Raw genomic sequence first — 17,616 nt, 5'->3', positions numbered from 1 at the left:
ATCTTATTTGCTCTCTTAAGCTATAGCACCTTCAATCTTTGAAAAACCATAAAACTGCTACCGCTTAACCCTGCTTGACCCAGATTGCCCTAATAAAGACCTTGTGATAAGTGTCTGCATTTGTTTTACCACTGGTTTCATTTGGAAACGAAGAACAAAGTTGAATTATGTGGCGTGAGTAGTAGACTAGAGAGAAACACTCACCCTGATACACTAGTGTGCATAGAGAGAAACATTTTCCTAGTGAGGATGCATACACAGATAGTCATTACTCTTCTCAGCTCTTTGATCTCTTTTGAAACCTTTGTTTGCACCTTGTCATGTTCTATTGCAATAATTGTGATTGGAATTTCATCTGAGGTTCATGCTTGCGAAAAGAAGATACAAGTGAACTAGGATGTAGAAATTGACTCACTTGCATTACTTGTTATCCGCTAGATTAATTACCTTTTGCTTGAGGACAAGCAAGGTTCTAAGTTTGGGGGAGTTGTTAAGTCTCAATTTTACCTCTTTTTGGATGAGACTTATACAAGATTTAATGATCAAATTCTTCCATTCTTTGTATCATTGCAATATAATTGTTCTCATTTTGATTATTTTGTATATGCAGGTATTCAAGTAGAGAATTGAGGATAACAAGGCCAAAGGAGTGGAAATCAAAAGAATTAAGGAGCAGAGCAGGCAACCACGCCGGGCGCAATTTATAATTGCGCCGGGCACAATTCAAGGCAGAGAGCACATTGAGCATCAGGGGAAGCCCGCGCCGGGCGCAAAGTGTAACGCGCCGGGCGCAATAACCCTAATCTGTTTCCTCAGGCTGCATAAAAGGAAAAATTCGAGGGTTTTCTCCCTCATTCACACATTGGGCGCGTTTTGGGAGCTGTAGAAGGGATTCTCGGAGCTTGAAGCCGTTCGTGTGTGGGTCTTTCCTTCGGTTCTTCCTTTCCTCTTCCATCTCTATTTTAGTTTTCCCCTCTTTGTTTTGAGAGGTTCTATCCATTGTATTGGGGTTTTGATGTAACCAACAAACTCTATTGTAATCCCTTTGTGTTTAATGATATATATGTTTTGTTTCATCCCTTGTTGTGTATGATTCCATGCTTAATGCTTGCTTTGGCTTGATCACCCTTTGCATGATTTAAGGTTTCATTGAGTATTGGAAAATATCCTTGAAACTAGTTTTGAACATATGCCTAGTGGGAATTGTACCTAGGGATAGGGCTTGACCCATTAGTAGTCTTAAAACCCTAACCGGTAATGCAGGTGGAGGTATTGAGTACTCAAGGGATTGATATTCAATATTTTGCACCTAGGCTCTTTCTCTAAGGAATTAGGTCTGAGTAAATTTATGATTGACTGAACAATGAATGTAATAAGAGATTAAGGATACATTAGTGTTACGTCCGGTGAAACCTGACCCCCACAACCTCACATTACCACAATTCCATTTCTTACCTTTTCCACTCACAAAACAATATTTATTTACAGCTTTCATTCCAAAAGTCACAACATTGCATTCACTGCACAAACTATGAAATTGGAATTATTCTTTAGTCACGAATAGTCAATAAATGCTTATATTACCTTCTAATCCCTGTGGATACGATATTTTTACTACTTGTACGGCCGGTACACTTGCCGTGTTTGAGTCCGTTGAGGGAAGTAACCTAATCTATAATTATAAATAAAAGTACTTCAACGGAAATCTCAACAGTTGTGGACGAGTTCTAGAAACTCATTAGATGCTGATTGATGGATAATTCGTGGTTGAATTGAAAGAAAGTTTGTTTTCTTTGGGGTTTCGGGGTTGTTGAGAAATTTTGGGAAAAATCTTTGAATTGTTGTTGCATGTTGAAAAAGGTGGTATTTTTGGACTCTTGGATGGAATTATAGTAAATCGGACTGATTGCATGTGGGGTTCTCTTATTACTCTACAAATTTTTGAAGAGTTTTTCGAAAATAGTTGGCTGCTGCTGAGCTTCGCGCTGAGCGCGGTTCTTCGCGCCTGGGCGCATGGCCACCAGGAGACCCCATTTGGCTAAGCTCGCTGAGCGCAATGATGAGTGCGCTGAGCGCGCTTGAGAATGTGGGTCTCTGACTGGCCCGCGCTGGGCGTGACTTGGACCGCGTTGGGCGCGATACCAGTTGTGGCAGGTTTTGGTTCTTCTTTTGGGCGCTAAGCGCGCCCCTTGTCGCGCTGGGCGTGAGACTCCTTAGGAGTCTCTGCCTTGTGGGCTCTGAGCGCAATTTGAATTGCGCTGGGCGCGAGACCAAGGGAGGTCTCTGCCTTCCCCGCGCTGGGCGCGGGTTTTAGTGCGCCGGGCGCATGGGACTCCTTGAGTCTCTGCCCGGCTAGCGCTGGGCGCAAAGACTATTGCGCTAAGCGCGAGATAGTTTTGGGTTCTCTGGTTGAGTCCCGCTGGGCGCGGGCACACCTGCGCTGGACGCGCTGGCCCCCTGGTGCTCTCTGGTTGCGCTGCGCTGGGCGCAGCCACGTGTGCGCCGGGCGCGGAGATGGGATGGTTATGTATGAAGTTTTGTGCTGAGTTGAATTGAAATAGAAGGTTATGAAATGATGTCTAGAAGATAAAGTTATTATTGATATTAAATTGTATCTGATGAAGGTGTTGAGAAGTAGGGTTATGTTGTGGCTGATTTGTTGAACTGTGAGTTGATATGTTGAAATGTATAAGTTATGTTGTGCTGAAATATTGATGTGAGTTGTTGTAGGCCGCAAGGCTGAGTTGTTGTAGGCCGCAAGGCTGAGTTGTTGTAGGCCGTAAGGCTGAGTTGACGTAGGCCGAAAGGCTGAGTTGTTGTAGGAGATCTCCGAGTTGATATGCGTGACGACGCATTGTATGCTTATTGATGATCATGTTGAAAAACCGATGGGATGTATGTTGATGAAGTATTGATAGTTGTAGTTGTTTATATTACTTAAATCTTTCTACATGTTGTTTCTTTTTATGCTAGCTTACCCTTTTGTTGTTTCCATGTGGTTGGACTGCAATGATCATACTATGTATGGGAGCAGAGCAGGGATAGGTGGTGGATAGTGGTGAGTCTGCAGCTGGTAGGCGGAGCTGACTCCTATGGATGTTTTGTTTTGTTTTGTTACGGCTGCTTGATATAGTGGCTTTGGATGTATTTTGTATTCTACACTCTAACTCTAGTCGGATGTAGGACAATGTATATATTTATATTCTAGACACTATATTTATATACTCGTTCTATCCTGTCTCGAGTTTCTGGTGTACTGTGTGGTGAGTGTAGTGACCTGCCGGGTCGTTACAATCGGTTATTGAATAATTTAATTTTGAGAAGCATATTCAGTATTTTTGGTTTTCTGCAACAATAAATAAAATTCTTGAAAAATAAATACTATATAAAGTGTCTCTTTTCCAGTCAGCACATAACATAGAAAAGAAAGAAAAGTTAAAGGTAGCATTTGATTCTACCCGCCATTTATTTTCTCTCTCACATTGTCAGCGATGGGTGGCCAAGAATATGATTCTGATGATTCCAACAGCGACAGGGGTGGTATCCCCATTGAAGGAGTCATTTTCTTGCTCGATGATCTTTTATATCAATTTGACGCTCAAGATTACTTCGATGACGATGAGGTAATCTTTAATTATCCCTGTCTTTTACACATTACAAGAAGCAACAAGAATTCATAGTTACTTAAAAAAAATGGTTAACATAAATTTAGTTGGCAAATAAATGCAAGAAACACTTGAAAAGGGATTACTCTTTTAATAACTCAGAAAGAATTTCATTTATTTTTGTAACTATTTCATTTAGTCCTTATCTAAAAATTGCATCTTGATTTTGCAGACCGAGCTCAATTATCCCTATCGCGTTGAAAGTATTGCTGCAACTTATGTCTCGGTTAGTGAATCAAATTACCCTGTTCTTGTTCTTTTACCTTAAGTTGATGGATACGCACTTAAAAAGTTAAACCAAAGAGTTACAGTAAGATATACATCTTAGTGGCATTCTCAATTTCATTTATTCTACAAGTTAAACCAATTTAATAGGGTAGGACTACTGAGGTCAACAAGCAGTGCACTTGAATTACCCAATGTAAGCTTTGGCTCAAATTGCACTGCTCCAAGTAAAACCTTGTACAGCTTTTTCCTAGCAATAAACACCTCAACGGGTCCACCTATTACAAAGTTATCTTTACATAGCTTGTTCATTTTGCAGCCTTTGTCAACAGAAATCCACTAAGGTCATCCATCCCGGTAATAAAATTACTAGTTTTTGAATTCTAATGATCTAAGGTTGCAGTTGAGAAACAAAATTGCAGTCACACTAAATGAAATCTTTGATGATGGACTCTCTGATGGCTTGATGAACTCGGCATTCTGAAAAATATTAAGACCCTGAATTTCCTTTACCAGTGATGGTCATAATAGAGATTGTCAAGTTAGCAATTTAAATAAATCTATTAAGCATATAAAAAAGGGGTTCTGTTGTGCCAAATTACATGCAAATTGCCTTCTTGTTCTTTTCATGAAGTTGATTGATACATAGTTAAAAATTTGTCTTCTTTCCTTAGAAAGGAATGCAATCTGACTAACATATTTGTTGAAAGGAATGCATGCTTTAACATAACAGAGTTGTATTCTGTCCTTTAACAGAGAAACTATGTCAATACTCAATAGTCCTATTGCAACTCCAATTTCTCTGTTAAAGCATTCAAGTTTCTGGCTAACCACTCCATTTTATTGCTTAATTAATAAGACAACATCTGAAATTTTATATAGGTGTAAGCAACAAAAAAATTGTGTTTTTATGATGCAGCTGTGCTTTTGTCTTTCATTTTAAATTGATTGCATGGTGTTAATATATTTTTATTTGGAGTTCGGGTGCTGTTGTGAAACAATTCTCTCTATTGACTCTGGTTAAAACTGGACTTCCCTAAATCTAAAAGGCACATGATTTTTGTGCGGTGTCTCACACTGACTTCTTGAAATTTTCTTCTAAGATCAATCACTTGATTAAGAATAAGTAGATTTTTACTGTCTTCACTCACCTTTTTAAGTTAGTTACTGTTCTGTTTTCAGCCCGTGGAAGAAATTTTATCAAGCAGACTCAATATTGCTGGCTTTGTACGTGCCATCTATGTAAATTTTGGACCAATGGGTTACTATGAGCTCGACCCCAATGCAAGGGGAATCACTGAACCCACGGTTTTTGAAGCACAACTGAGTAAATAATTTTAGCATTTTCTCCATTTTCATTTTCCTAGTCTTTTTAGGCTCACGACTGAACACAGTCTTTGGTTGCTACTTACTATCAACAATTTGAGATCTGATGACACTTTACCCCCTTTTCATTGTTAAGAATTTTACAAATATTTTTGCAGGTGACCTGTTCAAAACTGGAAAAATTACTAACCCAGACAACGGCCAAGTGATTTGGCGGATGATAACCAACTTTTCAAGCATATTGTCCAGTCTACCTGCAAACAATCAAATATTGGGTAAGAAATATTAAATGTTGTTTGCACTTTTGTAGTAGGTTATCAAATTTGACTGGAATGATTAAACGACGTAGAATTATGAGCTTAGGTTGCATTTATAGAGATAATGACCGTTCCGGAGAGCGCACGTACTACAGAGACTACATCAGAGATGCTTCTTATGAACAAACTTGTGTGTTTGTGGTGCGTAGCTACCAGATAAGAATTGACTCTTTCCTTCTATTTTCGTTTGTTGTGTCTGTCTGTATAATATATTTTTCTGTATAATATATTTCCTTCTAGTGTTAAGGAAGTATTATTTAGTAATTTGTGTTAGAAAGTAATAGTAGGTGTTTACAATATGCTTAAATCTTAAATGTGTTCAGGTTGGTGAAATTGGCACTCAGATTGAGGACCATATTGATGATCTTGTGGGAGGTATGACCTTCGTTTTAGAGTTATTTTACTCATCTATTTCTTCTAACTTAGTCTCTAAACTTGCAGATGATTTTGGCTCTGTATAACTTCAAAATATAAGGAAACCAGGATTTTACATGATCTAATGTTTACCTTTAATTTACTTTCTTTTATTTGCAGTTCCTGGTCCTGATATAGATGCTACTCAATGCTTGAGATGGATCATCTCAGCAATGGAGGAAAAATGGGGCTGGTAATAATTCTTGTCAGTTTGTAAAGTGACCCTTGCATTTTCTGTGTGACGCTGGATAGTGTTTACTCTATATCTTTTTTGTTTAAAACTTCCATTTTAATTGGTCTGTAAATAAAACTATTAACGGATTAGTTCAGGAGATGCACGTTTGACACAGGCTCAATTATGTGAGATCAATGTGAATTGGTGTCTAGAGAATAGCATCTACGTTTTCTATGTAAGACTCCCAATCTTGGTTTTGGTAAGTCCTCTGCATGCGCGAAATTTAGTAAACTGATTATTGTCGGGAGAATGACAAAAATGGTTATGAGAACCCGTAGAGGATTCAATGTGAGAAATGAGATGCTTAAAGTTTAAAAATATTGAAACGGCGCGTTGTATGTGAATAAGTCTCTTTGTGTGTTTTAAATGACTTGGACTTGGGTTTTTGGGTCCAACTCCAAAAGAAATGAATTAGATACTGCACTCCCAATAGACACTTTTATGTCACCACACAAACTGACATTTTTTAAAATGACTTCTATGTTTTACAAATTAATTTCTATGCCAAACAGGAATATAAGTTGGTTGAGTTGGGTTGGAACGGACTTGAATAAATCTGTTATTTAAATTGATCAAAATTCAATAGATTAAATTAAGTTAAATTTGTATTTTTTATAAATTTAATTTAATTCAATCTAATCATCAATGATCAGGTTGAATTAAATTATGTCAATCGAATCAACTTAATTAAATATTTATTTTTAATAATGATTTAAATAATTTGATATATGTAAATTATTTGATATTTTATTATAAATGTATTTTTATTAATCAATAAAGTAAATATTAATATAAACTAAATTTTAAAATAATTTTGTTGATTTGTTACATTATTATCGATTCAAGCAATAAATATTAATATAAAATAAAGTTTAAGATAAATATGTTGTATTTTTATAATATTATTAATCTAAAATACAATGACATAAAATATTATCTTGAACAAATGATAAAAAATTATTATTATTATTATATAATCAAATTGGATTAGGTTATGAATTAAAAACATAAAATTCATAATTTAATTTATACAATATTAAATTTTATCCAGTTAGATTAGCTCTGATTTAAATACTAAAAATTTAATTTAAACTTATTAAGTCAGTTCGTATCAATTCAGTTTACACCCCTATTTATGTTTGATTTGATGAACATTGATAAAAGCAAGCCCATTAATAGAAAATGAAAGGTTGATGATATATACACCTCCATTTTTTTATACATACACCTCCTTTTTTTAAAAAAAAATATTAAATTCCTAAATTATCCTTAATATTATTTGGAATAAAAAAAATTATTCTGGAAAGTGTTTTTCAAAAGTTGATGATATATACACCTCCTTTTTCTTATAAGTACACCTCTTTTTCAAAAAAAATAATTAAAATTTTAAAATATTCTTAATTTTTTGCTTTTTTTTTTAATTTTACATTCACAATATTTAATTTAGTACTTTTTTTTTACAGATCTTTCTTCGTTTTTTTTCTTTTCAATTTTTACATGCATCCCGTTATCTTTCCTTCACCCCACCTATTTTGGTAGCATGTAAAAATTGAAAGAGAAAACAAAGTGTGTGAAAAAAAAATAGCAGAAAATTGAAAGTTAAAAGTAAAAAATATATATAATATTTTATAATTTTTTTAAAAAAAATAAAGAAGGTGTACTTATAAAAAAAACAGGAAGTGTATATATCATGAGCCTTCTGAAAAGAACTTTCCGTCAGAATAATTACGGAAAGTACTTTCCAGAATACTAAAATTATTATTCCGGAAATAACTTTCCGTCGAAATAATTATGGAAAATACTTTCCGTAACACTAGAATTACTATTGTAGAAATTCTTTCCGAAATATTAACAGTGTGTGTATGTTACCATAATTCCGGAAAGAACTTTCCGCAATAGTAATTTTAGTGTTACGGAAAGTACTTTCTAGAATTATTTCGACGGAAAGTTATTTTCGGAATAGTAATTTTAGTATTCCGGAAAGTACTTTCCGGAATAGTAATTTTAGTATTCTAGAAAGTACTTTCCATAATTATGTACAAATACACCTCCAAAAAAAACTTTCCAGGATAATTTTTTTATATTTTAATTAATATTAAGGATAATTTAAAAATTTAATATATTTATTTTAAAAAGGGGGTGTGTGTATAAAAAAATGGAGGTGTATATATCATCAGCCAAAATGAAAAGCAAGAAACCCAAGTAGTTGTGCAAGGACAATGTTTGTTCATGAGCCATGGCCCAAAAACAAGGACACGTAACACGTTTCTTCAACATCATCATATTAATATATAAATAATGAATATAAAAAGAATAAATATCGGATCTTTTTAGAAATCACATTCATGTTGTCTCCCATCCATCATGTGCGCATATGATAAGAAGAGAATAACGTATGCTTTATTTTCAGGACATCAAAGCATAGTAAATAATAAATCGGCATATGGTCTGAATGGAACTGCGACAGCTCAAAACGGGATTTGATTCAAAGATTATGTATAGAAGCACATGATGATCACATTTTTATATTACTCTCCTTTTCAAACAAGAAAAGTAATAAAAAAATTTAAATTTCACATTGATAAATTAAAAATAAAGCAATCAAAAAATATATAAATAATAATTCTTTCATTACAAACCAATTTTATAAAATTAAGTTAAATCTATAATTCACATTTTAATATAATAACATAGCTATTTACGTAAAAGAATTATTCATCATTTGATATACGTATCAAGTATAATAATATTGAATATGAGAAATGTATTAAAAAAATTAAGTTTTATTTATCCTAAATCATTAAAATGTATTATTCATCATTTAAGAAATATTTAAATTTCATTTAGAAATAAAATAATTAAAAATTTATAAAAATGAGAACAATTTTAACTTTATAAATTAATTTTTTTAAACTAAATTAAATCTATAATCCACGTTCTAAGAAAAAGAAATAGCTTTGCGTAAAGTTTTCAACATCTCATGATAAAACCATATTAGAGGTGCATGAACCAAGCCTCGATCAGGTGAATGATGATTAAGAACGACACAACTGAAAATCAAGTACTTGTAACCCAAAAAAGAAACGCATTTTCACATCCCTTAGTGGATAATGTTCATTGCATGTCAAAAATGTTCTATTTGAATATGTTGGCAAAGTACGTGTATTAGGAGAACATTGGATGGAATTCTTAAACCAAAACAAAGTACATAGATGTTTAACAACTGTTCTACAAAGTACAAACAAATGAGGCATCAGAAACTTTTCTAATTGTGGTATTCTATCATTGTTCACGTAAGAAATCAAAACCAAGAAGGAAGCAAGTGAAATCTCCCTTACACTTGAAACAACCACTATGATTTCCCCTCTATATGGATCAGAGTAATTTATTATTCTTCCATAGTTCCTGTGTTTCCAGCTGCAATTCCACCAAGAGTCTGAAAGTTAGTTAAAAAGGAAAGAGTTACTCATACCCCATTGCACACCATTTTTCACAATTGTTTTGCGAAAGTAAAACATAGACAGAATGCCTTTGAATTCATGCGTTTTTCTTGTTTTATTGTTCTTGTGTGAGAATGATATAATAAAAATGGTATAGAATTATACATTTGTATATTACTATTGGAAAAGGTGAAAAAGATCAAACAACAAAGACGAATATTCTTCCTCTCTTTTTCACCTTGGTGAAGAGCAAATTCATTTATAAGCAGTATGATAATGGTGAAAATAAAGAAAAATAAATTGGATCCATTAAGATGCTCAATAAACATGAAACCAGCTTTAGATGGTTGGATAAAGACTAATCTCTTGAAAAACGAGATTTATTTTTAAAAAAGAAAGCTATATTTTTTTAGGTGAACTCAGGATATTCCAAAGACTAATTTCTGGAAATAACAACCTATATGAAATGATATTAAATAAGAAAAATAACTTACTGGAGCTATCATGATGGTTCTCCATGCAATTCAAGAGGTATTTAAAGGTCTCAATTTCACATGGAATGGTGAGTCCACCACTATGATCAAATCCAAATTCTTCTGCAGCCTTTTCGAGCAAAACCTTGAACAAAGAGTGGCTAAGGTAGGTTGTGGGAATGATAAATCTCCGAAGCTCAGGCCCAACATAGACGGCTAAGTAGCCTTTGGGAACATCATGTGGTGGTTGAGGGCTGTAGCAACTATCCTCATCAGAGTCACAATACACAACACTTGTTAGCCTTTTGTTAATCATTGGTGATATGCCTCCATGACCATGATCATGAGTCACATCAGAATGGTTGTTGTTGGACTCTTTTGATCCCAGAGTCACACTTTGCCACTTCTGAAACATTTCCTTCAATCTCACTATCTGCTTAATTCCATTCAATTTCGACCCTCCAGCATCATCCATTGATCAACTTTCTCCTTGATGATTATAAGTCAGCAGATCCAACTCCGGAAATAGTTTCTTCAGATGTTACACTAAATGCAAAAACAAAAAATAAAACAACCTCATCCAATTAATGTTTAGATTTAACACATGTTCACATGTATTATACAAGGGATGAATATTCTTAATGGAACATTTAGCAGCAGCAATAATAGTTGATGGTGAAGATCATATTGAATTGGCATTCCAAACATAAATGAGAAAAAAGAATGAATGCAGAGATTGGTACCTGATACAGAGGGGTCATTAGGTGCGGAGATAAGAAGGTTTTAGAGAATGAAATTTGAAACTAATGACGAAGCTTCAACTATGTCTATTTTTATGGTTGGAAAAGCTATATCATTAGTTGCGTTGGCAATTAGCTTTGCTGGGTTGTATAAATTAGTTACACTTGTATATATATATAGTTTCAGCCTGATTTAAAAAAAAAAAAAATACTAAAACAAGTTAAATTTTATTTTGGACGTTTGATTATTGTTTAGATAATTTATTTCTTTTTTGAAAATGCTTAGATGATTTATGCATATAATTTTTGTCTTTACATATATTAATATTTGCAAAAGTTAACGTTTTATGATAGTTAAAAATGTCTGACAACAGTTGGAGATGTTTGTGAACAATTTCAGTTCAAATTGTTAAGTTATTGTCTATAAAATTAAGTATACGTTTTATGAATTTTTTTTTCTTGCAAAACTATAAAAATTCGAGTTGTAATATATGTATATTTATTTTTTATAAAGACTGCATATCAATAATATTACTTTAATTTTTTGTATTTAAATATTTAAATGCGTTTTAGACTATTAGGTAACATCTCATTACAAGTATTACTTTAATTTTTTGTGTTTAAATATTTAAATGTGTTTTAGACTATTAGGTAACATCTCATTAAAAGTTTTCAAAAAAGTTGATAGTCAACTTTAATATTAGATGAAATCTTATCTTATCATTATCTAAACTTTTGTTGTTAAAAAAAATGTTAGGTAACAAAAATAAATAAATACGATTGCAAATTTAGTAGCCGTGCAAAAACCATTACAAATATAGCTAATCTAAACTAAATACATATACACCAAAAAATCTAAACTAAATTTAAATCATTTGAAGAAACGTAGTATTATTAATCTTTTTAATTTAATTACAATGTAATAGTCCGGTAAAAATATTATCAAATGCAAGTGTAAATTTTTTTTAAGTTAAATTATATTTTTGGTCTCTCCATTTTTATTAATCTATAATTTTAGTTTCTCTATTTTAAAATATAGACATTTAGTTTATCTAATGTTAAAAATATAGAATTTTGATCATCATCAAATTAATATTTATAAATCATTAAATTTTATCATTTATTTTTATATTCAAATGATATGATATTTAATATATTGATATTTGATAATAAAAAAATTAAAATAAATAAATAAAATTATTAACAAAACAAATGCCAATTACTCGTTAAAATAGATAAAAAAAAGTTATATATTATTTTAAATTTTTAGTCATATTACATCATTTAAGTAGTGACAATTTATTAGACAATATTAAAATTCAACCATTAACGATTAACAAATATCAAATTGATGTTATAATCAAAATTTTATATTTTAAAAAATAAAAGGTCTAAATAACTATATTTTAAAATAAAGAGTCCAAATTTACATATTAATAAAAATAGAAGAATTAAAAATGTAATTTAATTTTTTTAAATATTAACATATAATTAAATTTTCTCATTCCGCTGAAAATGGAATAATTTAAACCATTAATGTGAATATAGCATTTCATTATTATTTACACTGGCAAGGGAAAAAAAATACTTCATACCTGTATTAAATAATTGAAAATAATAAAAGTTTTGGAATAAAATAGAAAAGAAAATAAGAAAAAAAATCATGTAAAAATGGACACTAAAAACATTTTATACAATTTTATAGGTTATACACATAAACATAGTTGCTGGAAAAAAAAATTGTGATTTTTATAAATTATATAGATTTTCTAACTGATCTTTATTTAATTTGTCGGTGATTCTATTTTCATGCCTTTGATTGTTATGATGTATGATTAAAGTTGTCCGGTTTAATTGATCTGTCTGCTTTTCTTATAAACCAGGTTGTTTAGGATATCACCAACACCAAGGAATAAAGTTATTAGACTTTACTTCCCTCTCTGGCACATTAGTATGTGCCCTTAATTATATATTTATTTTTCTTCGAACTAACATATTTTATTCTTTTATGTTTCTCAAGTTAATTAATTTTTAAAATTAGCAAATTTATTCTTTCTGTTCAATTTTTCCTACTTAGGTTTTTAAATTTCAAAAATTTATTATTTTTTTATAATTAAATTGATTATATCGTCTTCTATTAGCATTATTAAAGTTTACCTAAAAAAATTAAAAAAAATCTTGAAATTCTTCTCTTCAAATCCTAATATTGCATATTATAAAATCCTATAAATTTGATCAACTTTTCTTTCAATAATTTTCATATTTCTAAACAGCTAAAAATATTTGATATCCATATTCTATAGTAAAATACTAAATATCTGGATAAAAATCAACAGTTTGTGAGTTTCAAGTTCAATAAAATCAATGAAATACTAAATTCATGCAATTTTGACTAGTATTTTAGTTTGTGTATCAAGTTATTTTTATAATTGAAAACCATTTTTTTTTTTCTGTTGTGGTTGTAAGGTGAAAAATACACATCTAATGGAGAGAAAATATTAAGCAAAATGAAGTGGAGCGAGTGTCAACCAAATCCAAGTTAAGCAAACGTCATGAATAAAAGGTTGCACAATTTCATGGTTGGGCTTGGATTATTGGGCTTGGAGTGTCTCATCTCATCGTTCTGTTCTGGAGCCTGATTTTGCAACTCAACTCTGTCACTCATGCTTTGTGGCTATTGTTATCGTCTACACTTAATTTTTCTGGACCGGAGATCCCTTTTCATATCAATTTATATTTATATTTCCTTTGCAATTTTAGGGCTAGGGTTTCTTAAACCCTAAAATCAGACCTAACTTCTCAAATTGCATTTTTTTTCTCCCGAGTGAAGATCCTTTTTTCATATCAATTTATTTATTTCCTCTGCAACTTTAGGGTTTCTTAAACCCCTAAAATCACTATGCTAAATTCCAGATTAGCCAGAGTCGGAGCTTCGATCGCCAAACACCTCTACACAAGTACTTCTTCTTGTTAATATTCCTCTCTCTGCATATTATATACATATCCTCTTGCTATCATCATATTATAATGTGCATAGCATGATCAGAACATCTAATGGTATTGACTCTATAATTCAAATCATTTTTATTTTTTTATACTTTGACAGGGAATTGTTCATCCATGTGTAGAGTAGGATATATTCGAAGCGCCAGATATAATTACCTGCAACCTCCGGTTAGTCATTTCTTTTTCAACAAGTCCCTGAATTTGGAATGTCCTTTTTTCCTTTCCTGATTATTTTTCTCTCAAGTTTAACAATCTGGAACAGCCATGCTTTTTGAATCATTCTATTAAGCTATGAATTGTTATTTTCACATCGTATTTACTTCCTCAATAGATAGTAACAAATTAAGTTTACTTGATGGATGCAGACGCTTGTATGATTTTTAGCTTTGTTTGAATAACAACCAGAATATAATCTGTTTTTTGTTTATTTTGTTTCTTGTGAAAAGTGAGTGCTCATGTTTTTGAAGTATGTTGTGTTCTGCACTTTGATGAAATAGATATTAAACTATGGAGTATGGGCGTATATCAAGAAGATTGGAGATATTGAATGATTGGGAGGGTGTGATGATGACATTAACCTTTTCTATCATTAGAAGGGACTTGGAGGTTGGAGTTGAAGTGATTGATTCTCCACTCTGTAGGAAAATGGCCAATAAGTTTGTGGTTTGCAGAGGAATGGAAAAAAAATGGATCCAATTAGTGCGATGTTTTTCTCTGCTTCTGGTTCTGACTATTCTGAAGATGTAGATAAATTTAACACTGTACTCTGGTTTTATGTATCACTTTATTGGTTTCGTACATTGATCTTAATACTAGTAGGGATTTGTTGTCTTTGAATCGTTGGAACAAAATTAGCATTTAGTAAACAAAATAACCTAGAAATCTGGAAGTCTTCTATTAGGATTGGAGTAGGGGGAGATTATATGGCTGAGGGTTTTATAATAATTAACATTTTAGATAAATGTCAAATTTGAAACTAAATGGCAAAATGTTTGTGCAATCCTCAAATTTTAGAAATTGTGTAAACATTTGCTTCAGGGTTAATGGAGAAATTGTTTTGTTAATTTTTTATTTTCTTATGGCATTGGTTTATGCTTATCTCTGTTTTTATGAGTTTTTTTTTTAATAGTTTCAACAGCATTCATTTACTAAGTTATACAAGGGTGCCATGATTGAAAAGCATCATTTCCTTTCAACAATGACTACTAACAACACTACTGAGGACAGGAGTGAACAGAAAGAAACGTAAGTTCTTTTTATTTGAGATGACATATTCTGTGAGTATGCAATCCTTTTTTAAATGTCACAGCGTTCAAATTTTCAAAATCTTTCAATTGGTTGTGTTTGTGTTGTAATTTTGGATGCAGAAATGTTGATTATATATGTATATTATTTCACCAATGTTTTGTTAAGATTATGGACACTTAAAAAAATGAATATTATAAAATTCCCATGTAAAATATGGTAATTTTCTTTGCGATGATGTTATGTTTTTGACAGTTAAGATGGGTCCACTTCACATACTGTTTGTTAACTGCTGTTTTCTTGTTTCTTGCTAAGCATGATTTGGTCATTGAACAAGAAATTTCCAATCTTATAAAATGGCTCTCGTATTGTCTATTTTTTTCCTAGACAATCTAAGTTATTTAAGTGTACCCATGTTATCTGTCAAAATATAACATGGTTACACTGTTTTTTTTATCCATAAGAATATAACAACAGCAATAGAGTTTGAACTTAGGACCATGTGAATACTCTTTCAACCCCCTACAACTAGACCAACTCTAGTGGTTAACATGGTTACACTTTATCATACAGCATATGCAATATTCTGATCCCCCTCAAAACAAAAGATTTAAGAACTGACATTATGTAGCTGAGCTTGTCAGAAGCAGAGAATGTTAATGTCACATGAGAATTGAGGTTTAGCACTCTGCTCTAACTTTACATCATGTTTATGCATCCAACTAAGATTTCATGTTGTCTGCCATGGGGATATGGTATGATATCTGAGCAGGAGTTAGGTTGCTGCTTGATTCTGATATTTTAACCATAATGGAAACAATAGCAAAATCACTAAGCCTCAGTTGTTGCAGCAGGCACATTTCCTTGAAAAGTTTTACTTTCCAAATCTCATGATCATAGTAGATGGTAATAATCTACCTACTAATCAAATGCTAACCTATATACAAGCGACCAGCCAGTGTTAACTTCCCTTGGGACAGATTAGACAATTACTGATGGACCAGTTGTACCTTGCCCATATATTTTATTAGATAACAATAGTGCATCATGAATTTATTTTTTTAATGGATAGCTGTCATTCTGCTCCTTACTCTGAGGCAATATAATGCAGGATATCTGTAACTTTTATTGATAAGGATGGTGAAGAACAGCATATCAGAGTTCCTGTTGGAATGTCTATGTTAGAAGCTGCTCATGAAAATGACATTGAACTAGAAGGCAAGATCTTTGATTTAAGAATTCTATTATTTGGCCTCTTTAAGATTTATTTTAGTCTTCCGAATACTGTTCTCTTTTTTTAAATGTTTGACAGCACATAGCTCTTATTTGATCCATCTAGCCACACTTCCTATGGGGATAATCTTTTTTGTTGTTGAATTTCCTAGATTCGTTTTCATTCTAGACTTTGGTAGTCTATTTTGGGTGTTGCCTTTGCTTAGGAAAAAAACTCCCTTAAAAGGAGACTGTTTAAAGTTAGCAAGTTAGTGTCTGTACCCTTGAATTTTAATGGGTTTAGGCACAAATTACTATACACTTTTAAATCAAATGAAGGCTGAATAAACTTTTACTTGCCCACTTTAGAGACAAGTTGTTCAATTGAGAAGAACCTTGTCCCCTTGCTTATGATGGATATGCTGACTCTTCTCGTGTGCCACATAACATTTCGATTTGCATCCTGTCAAGTATTCGCACTCGGCCAGTTACTTAATTGGCATACCTTATTTCTTACTTGATGTTGTTGCAGGAGCATGCGAGGGCTCGCTTGCGTGTTCAACTTGCCATGTTATAATCATGGTACATCATGGGTGATATATGCAATGAAATGCTGCTTGAATTATTTTTGTTTTTTTTTTGTACCGTTTTCCATTTTCAAGAGGATCTAATTACTGTGCAGGACGTAGAACATTACAATAAATTGGAAGATCCAACTGATGAGGAAAACGACATGTTGGATCTAGCTTTTGGACTTACTGAAACGTGGGTATCCTATACATGAACACGGGTTTTGAAATTTTCATTTTCCGTATTTGGCACCCAAAATTGGACCTTGACTAATTTTTAAAACTATGCAGATCACGTCTGGGTTGTCAAGTGATTGCAAAACCTGAACTTGATGGAATTCGATTGGCCATTCCTGCTGCCACTCGGAACTTCGCTGTTGATGGTTATGTGCCGAAACCACACTAGTAATGACCCATTTATTTTGGGGTTCAATGCAGAGAGTGCAACTTTCTCAGTTTTGTAGTCATTGATTTTGATAAATGATGATCACATAGGCATTATTTTTGTATTTTTTTCGTGTTCACGGAGCACCTTTATCAAATTAGAGAGATCATGGTGTAATTTTCGACGGGCTACATTTTGGACGCCAATAAATTGTACTGTATTAATTTATTGTACCAGTAAGGAGGGCAAGCCACAATAGCATGGTTTGCATATTTAAATTTTTTGTTCGACATTTGGTCGGGTTTTAATCGGAATTAATCCGAAAATATTAATATAAACCATCATTCTTGCCATATATTTGAAA

At 32.3% G+C, this 17,616-nt stretch overlaps 3 protein-coding genes across 5 annotated transcripts; 2 read left to right on the top strand and 1 right to left on the bottom strand.

Moving 5' to 3' along the window:
• The first annotated feature begins 3,410 nt into the window (after positions 1-3,410).
• Positions 3,411-6,361, top strand: LOC109807195 (uncharacterized). 2 transcript variants are annotated; one of them, XM_029273675.2, is made up of 7 exons: positions 3,411-3,623; positions 3,838-3,891; positions 5,073-5,217; positions 5,375-5,491; positions 5,593-5,674; positions 5,857-5,908; positions 6,068-6,361. In XM_029273675.2, exons 1-7 carry the CDS (start codon positions 3,492-3,494, stop codon positions 6,083-6,085), a joined length of 600 nt encoding a protein of 199 aa, XP_029129508.1. In that variant the 5' UTR covers positions 3,411-3,491; the 3' UTR covers positions 6,086-6,361. The 2 variants fall into 2 exon arrangements, with proteins under 2 accessions (XP_029129508.1, XP_020225307.1); XM_020369718.3 differs by having other exon boundaries at positions 3,412-3,623; positions 5,580-5,674.
• Positions 6,362-9,202: 2,841 nt separating this feature from the next.
• LOC109809596 (protein SMALL AUXIN UP-REGULATED RNA 12) lies at positions 9,203-10,993 on the bottom strand. 2 transcript variants are annotated; one of them, XM_083075798.1, is made up of 3 exons: positions 10,839-10,993; positions 10,117-10,641; positions 9,203-9,618 (listed from the first exon to the last, which is right to left on the bottom strand). In XM_083075798.1, the coding sequence occupies exons 2-3, from the start codon at positions 10,568-10,570 to the stop codon at positions 9,218-9,220; spliced, it is 855 nt and encodes a 284-aa protein (XP_082931924.1). In that variant the 5' UTR covers positions 10,571-10,641; positions 10,839-10,993; the 3' UTR covers positions 9,203-9,217. The 2 variants fall into 2 exon arrangements, with proteins under 2 accessions (XP_082931924.1, XP_020228531.1); XM_020372942.3 differs by having other exon boundaries at positions 9,346-9,599.
• A 2,374-nt stretch (positions 10,994-13,367) lies between these two features.
• On the top strand, positions 13,368-17,616 carry LOC109807430 (uncharacterized). The gene is made up of 7 exons (XM_020369945.3): positions 13,368-13,792; positions 13,942-14,009; positions 14,971-15,086; positions 16,198-16,304; positions 16,831-16,880; positions 16,981-17,063; positions 17,159-17,616. The coding sequence occupies exons 1-7, from the start codon at positions 13,735-13,737 to the stop codon at positions 17,271-17,273; spliced, it is 597 nt and encodes a 198-aa protein (XP_020225534.3). The 5' UTR covers positions 13,368-13,734; the 3' UTR covers positions 17,274-17,616.

This window comes from Cajanus cajan, chromosome 5, assembly GCF_000230855.2.
Source record: "Cajanus cajan strain Asha chromosome 5, NIPB_CcT2T_4, whole genome shotgun sequence".
NCBI classification, from domain to species: Eukaryota; Viridiplantae; Streptophyta; class Magnoliopsida; order Fabales; family Fabaceae; genus Cajanus; species Cajanus cajan.
Note: the sequence above shows the minus strand (reverse complement) of the source record. Positions and strands in the feature narration are given on the sequence as shown.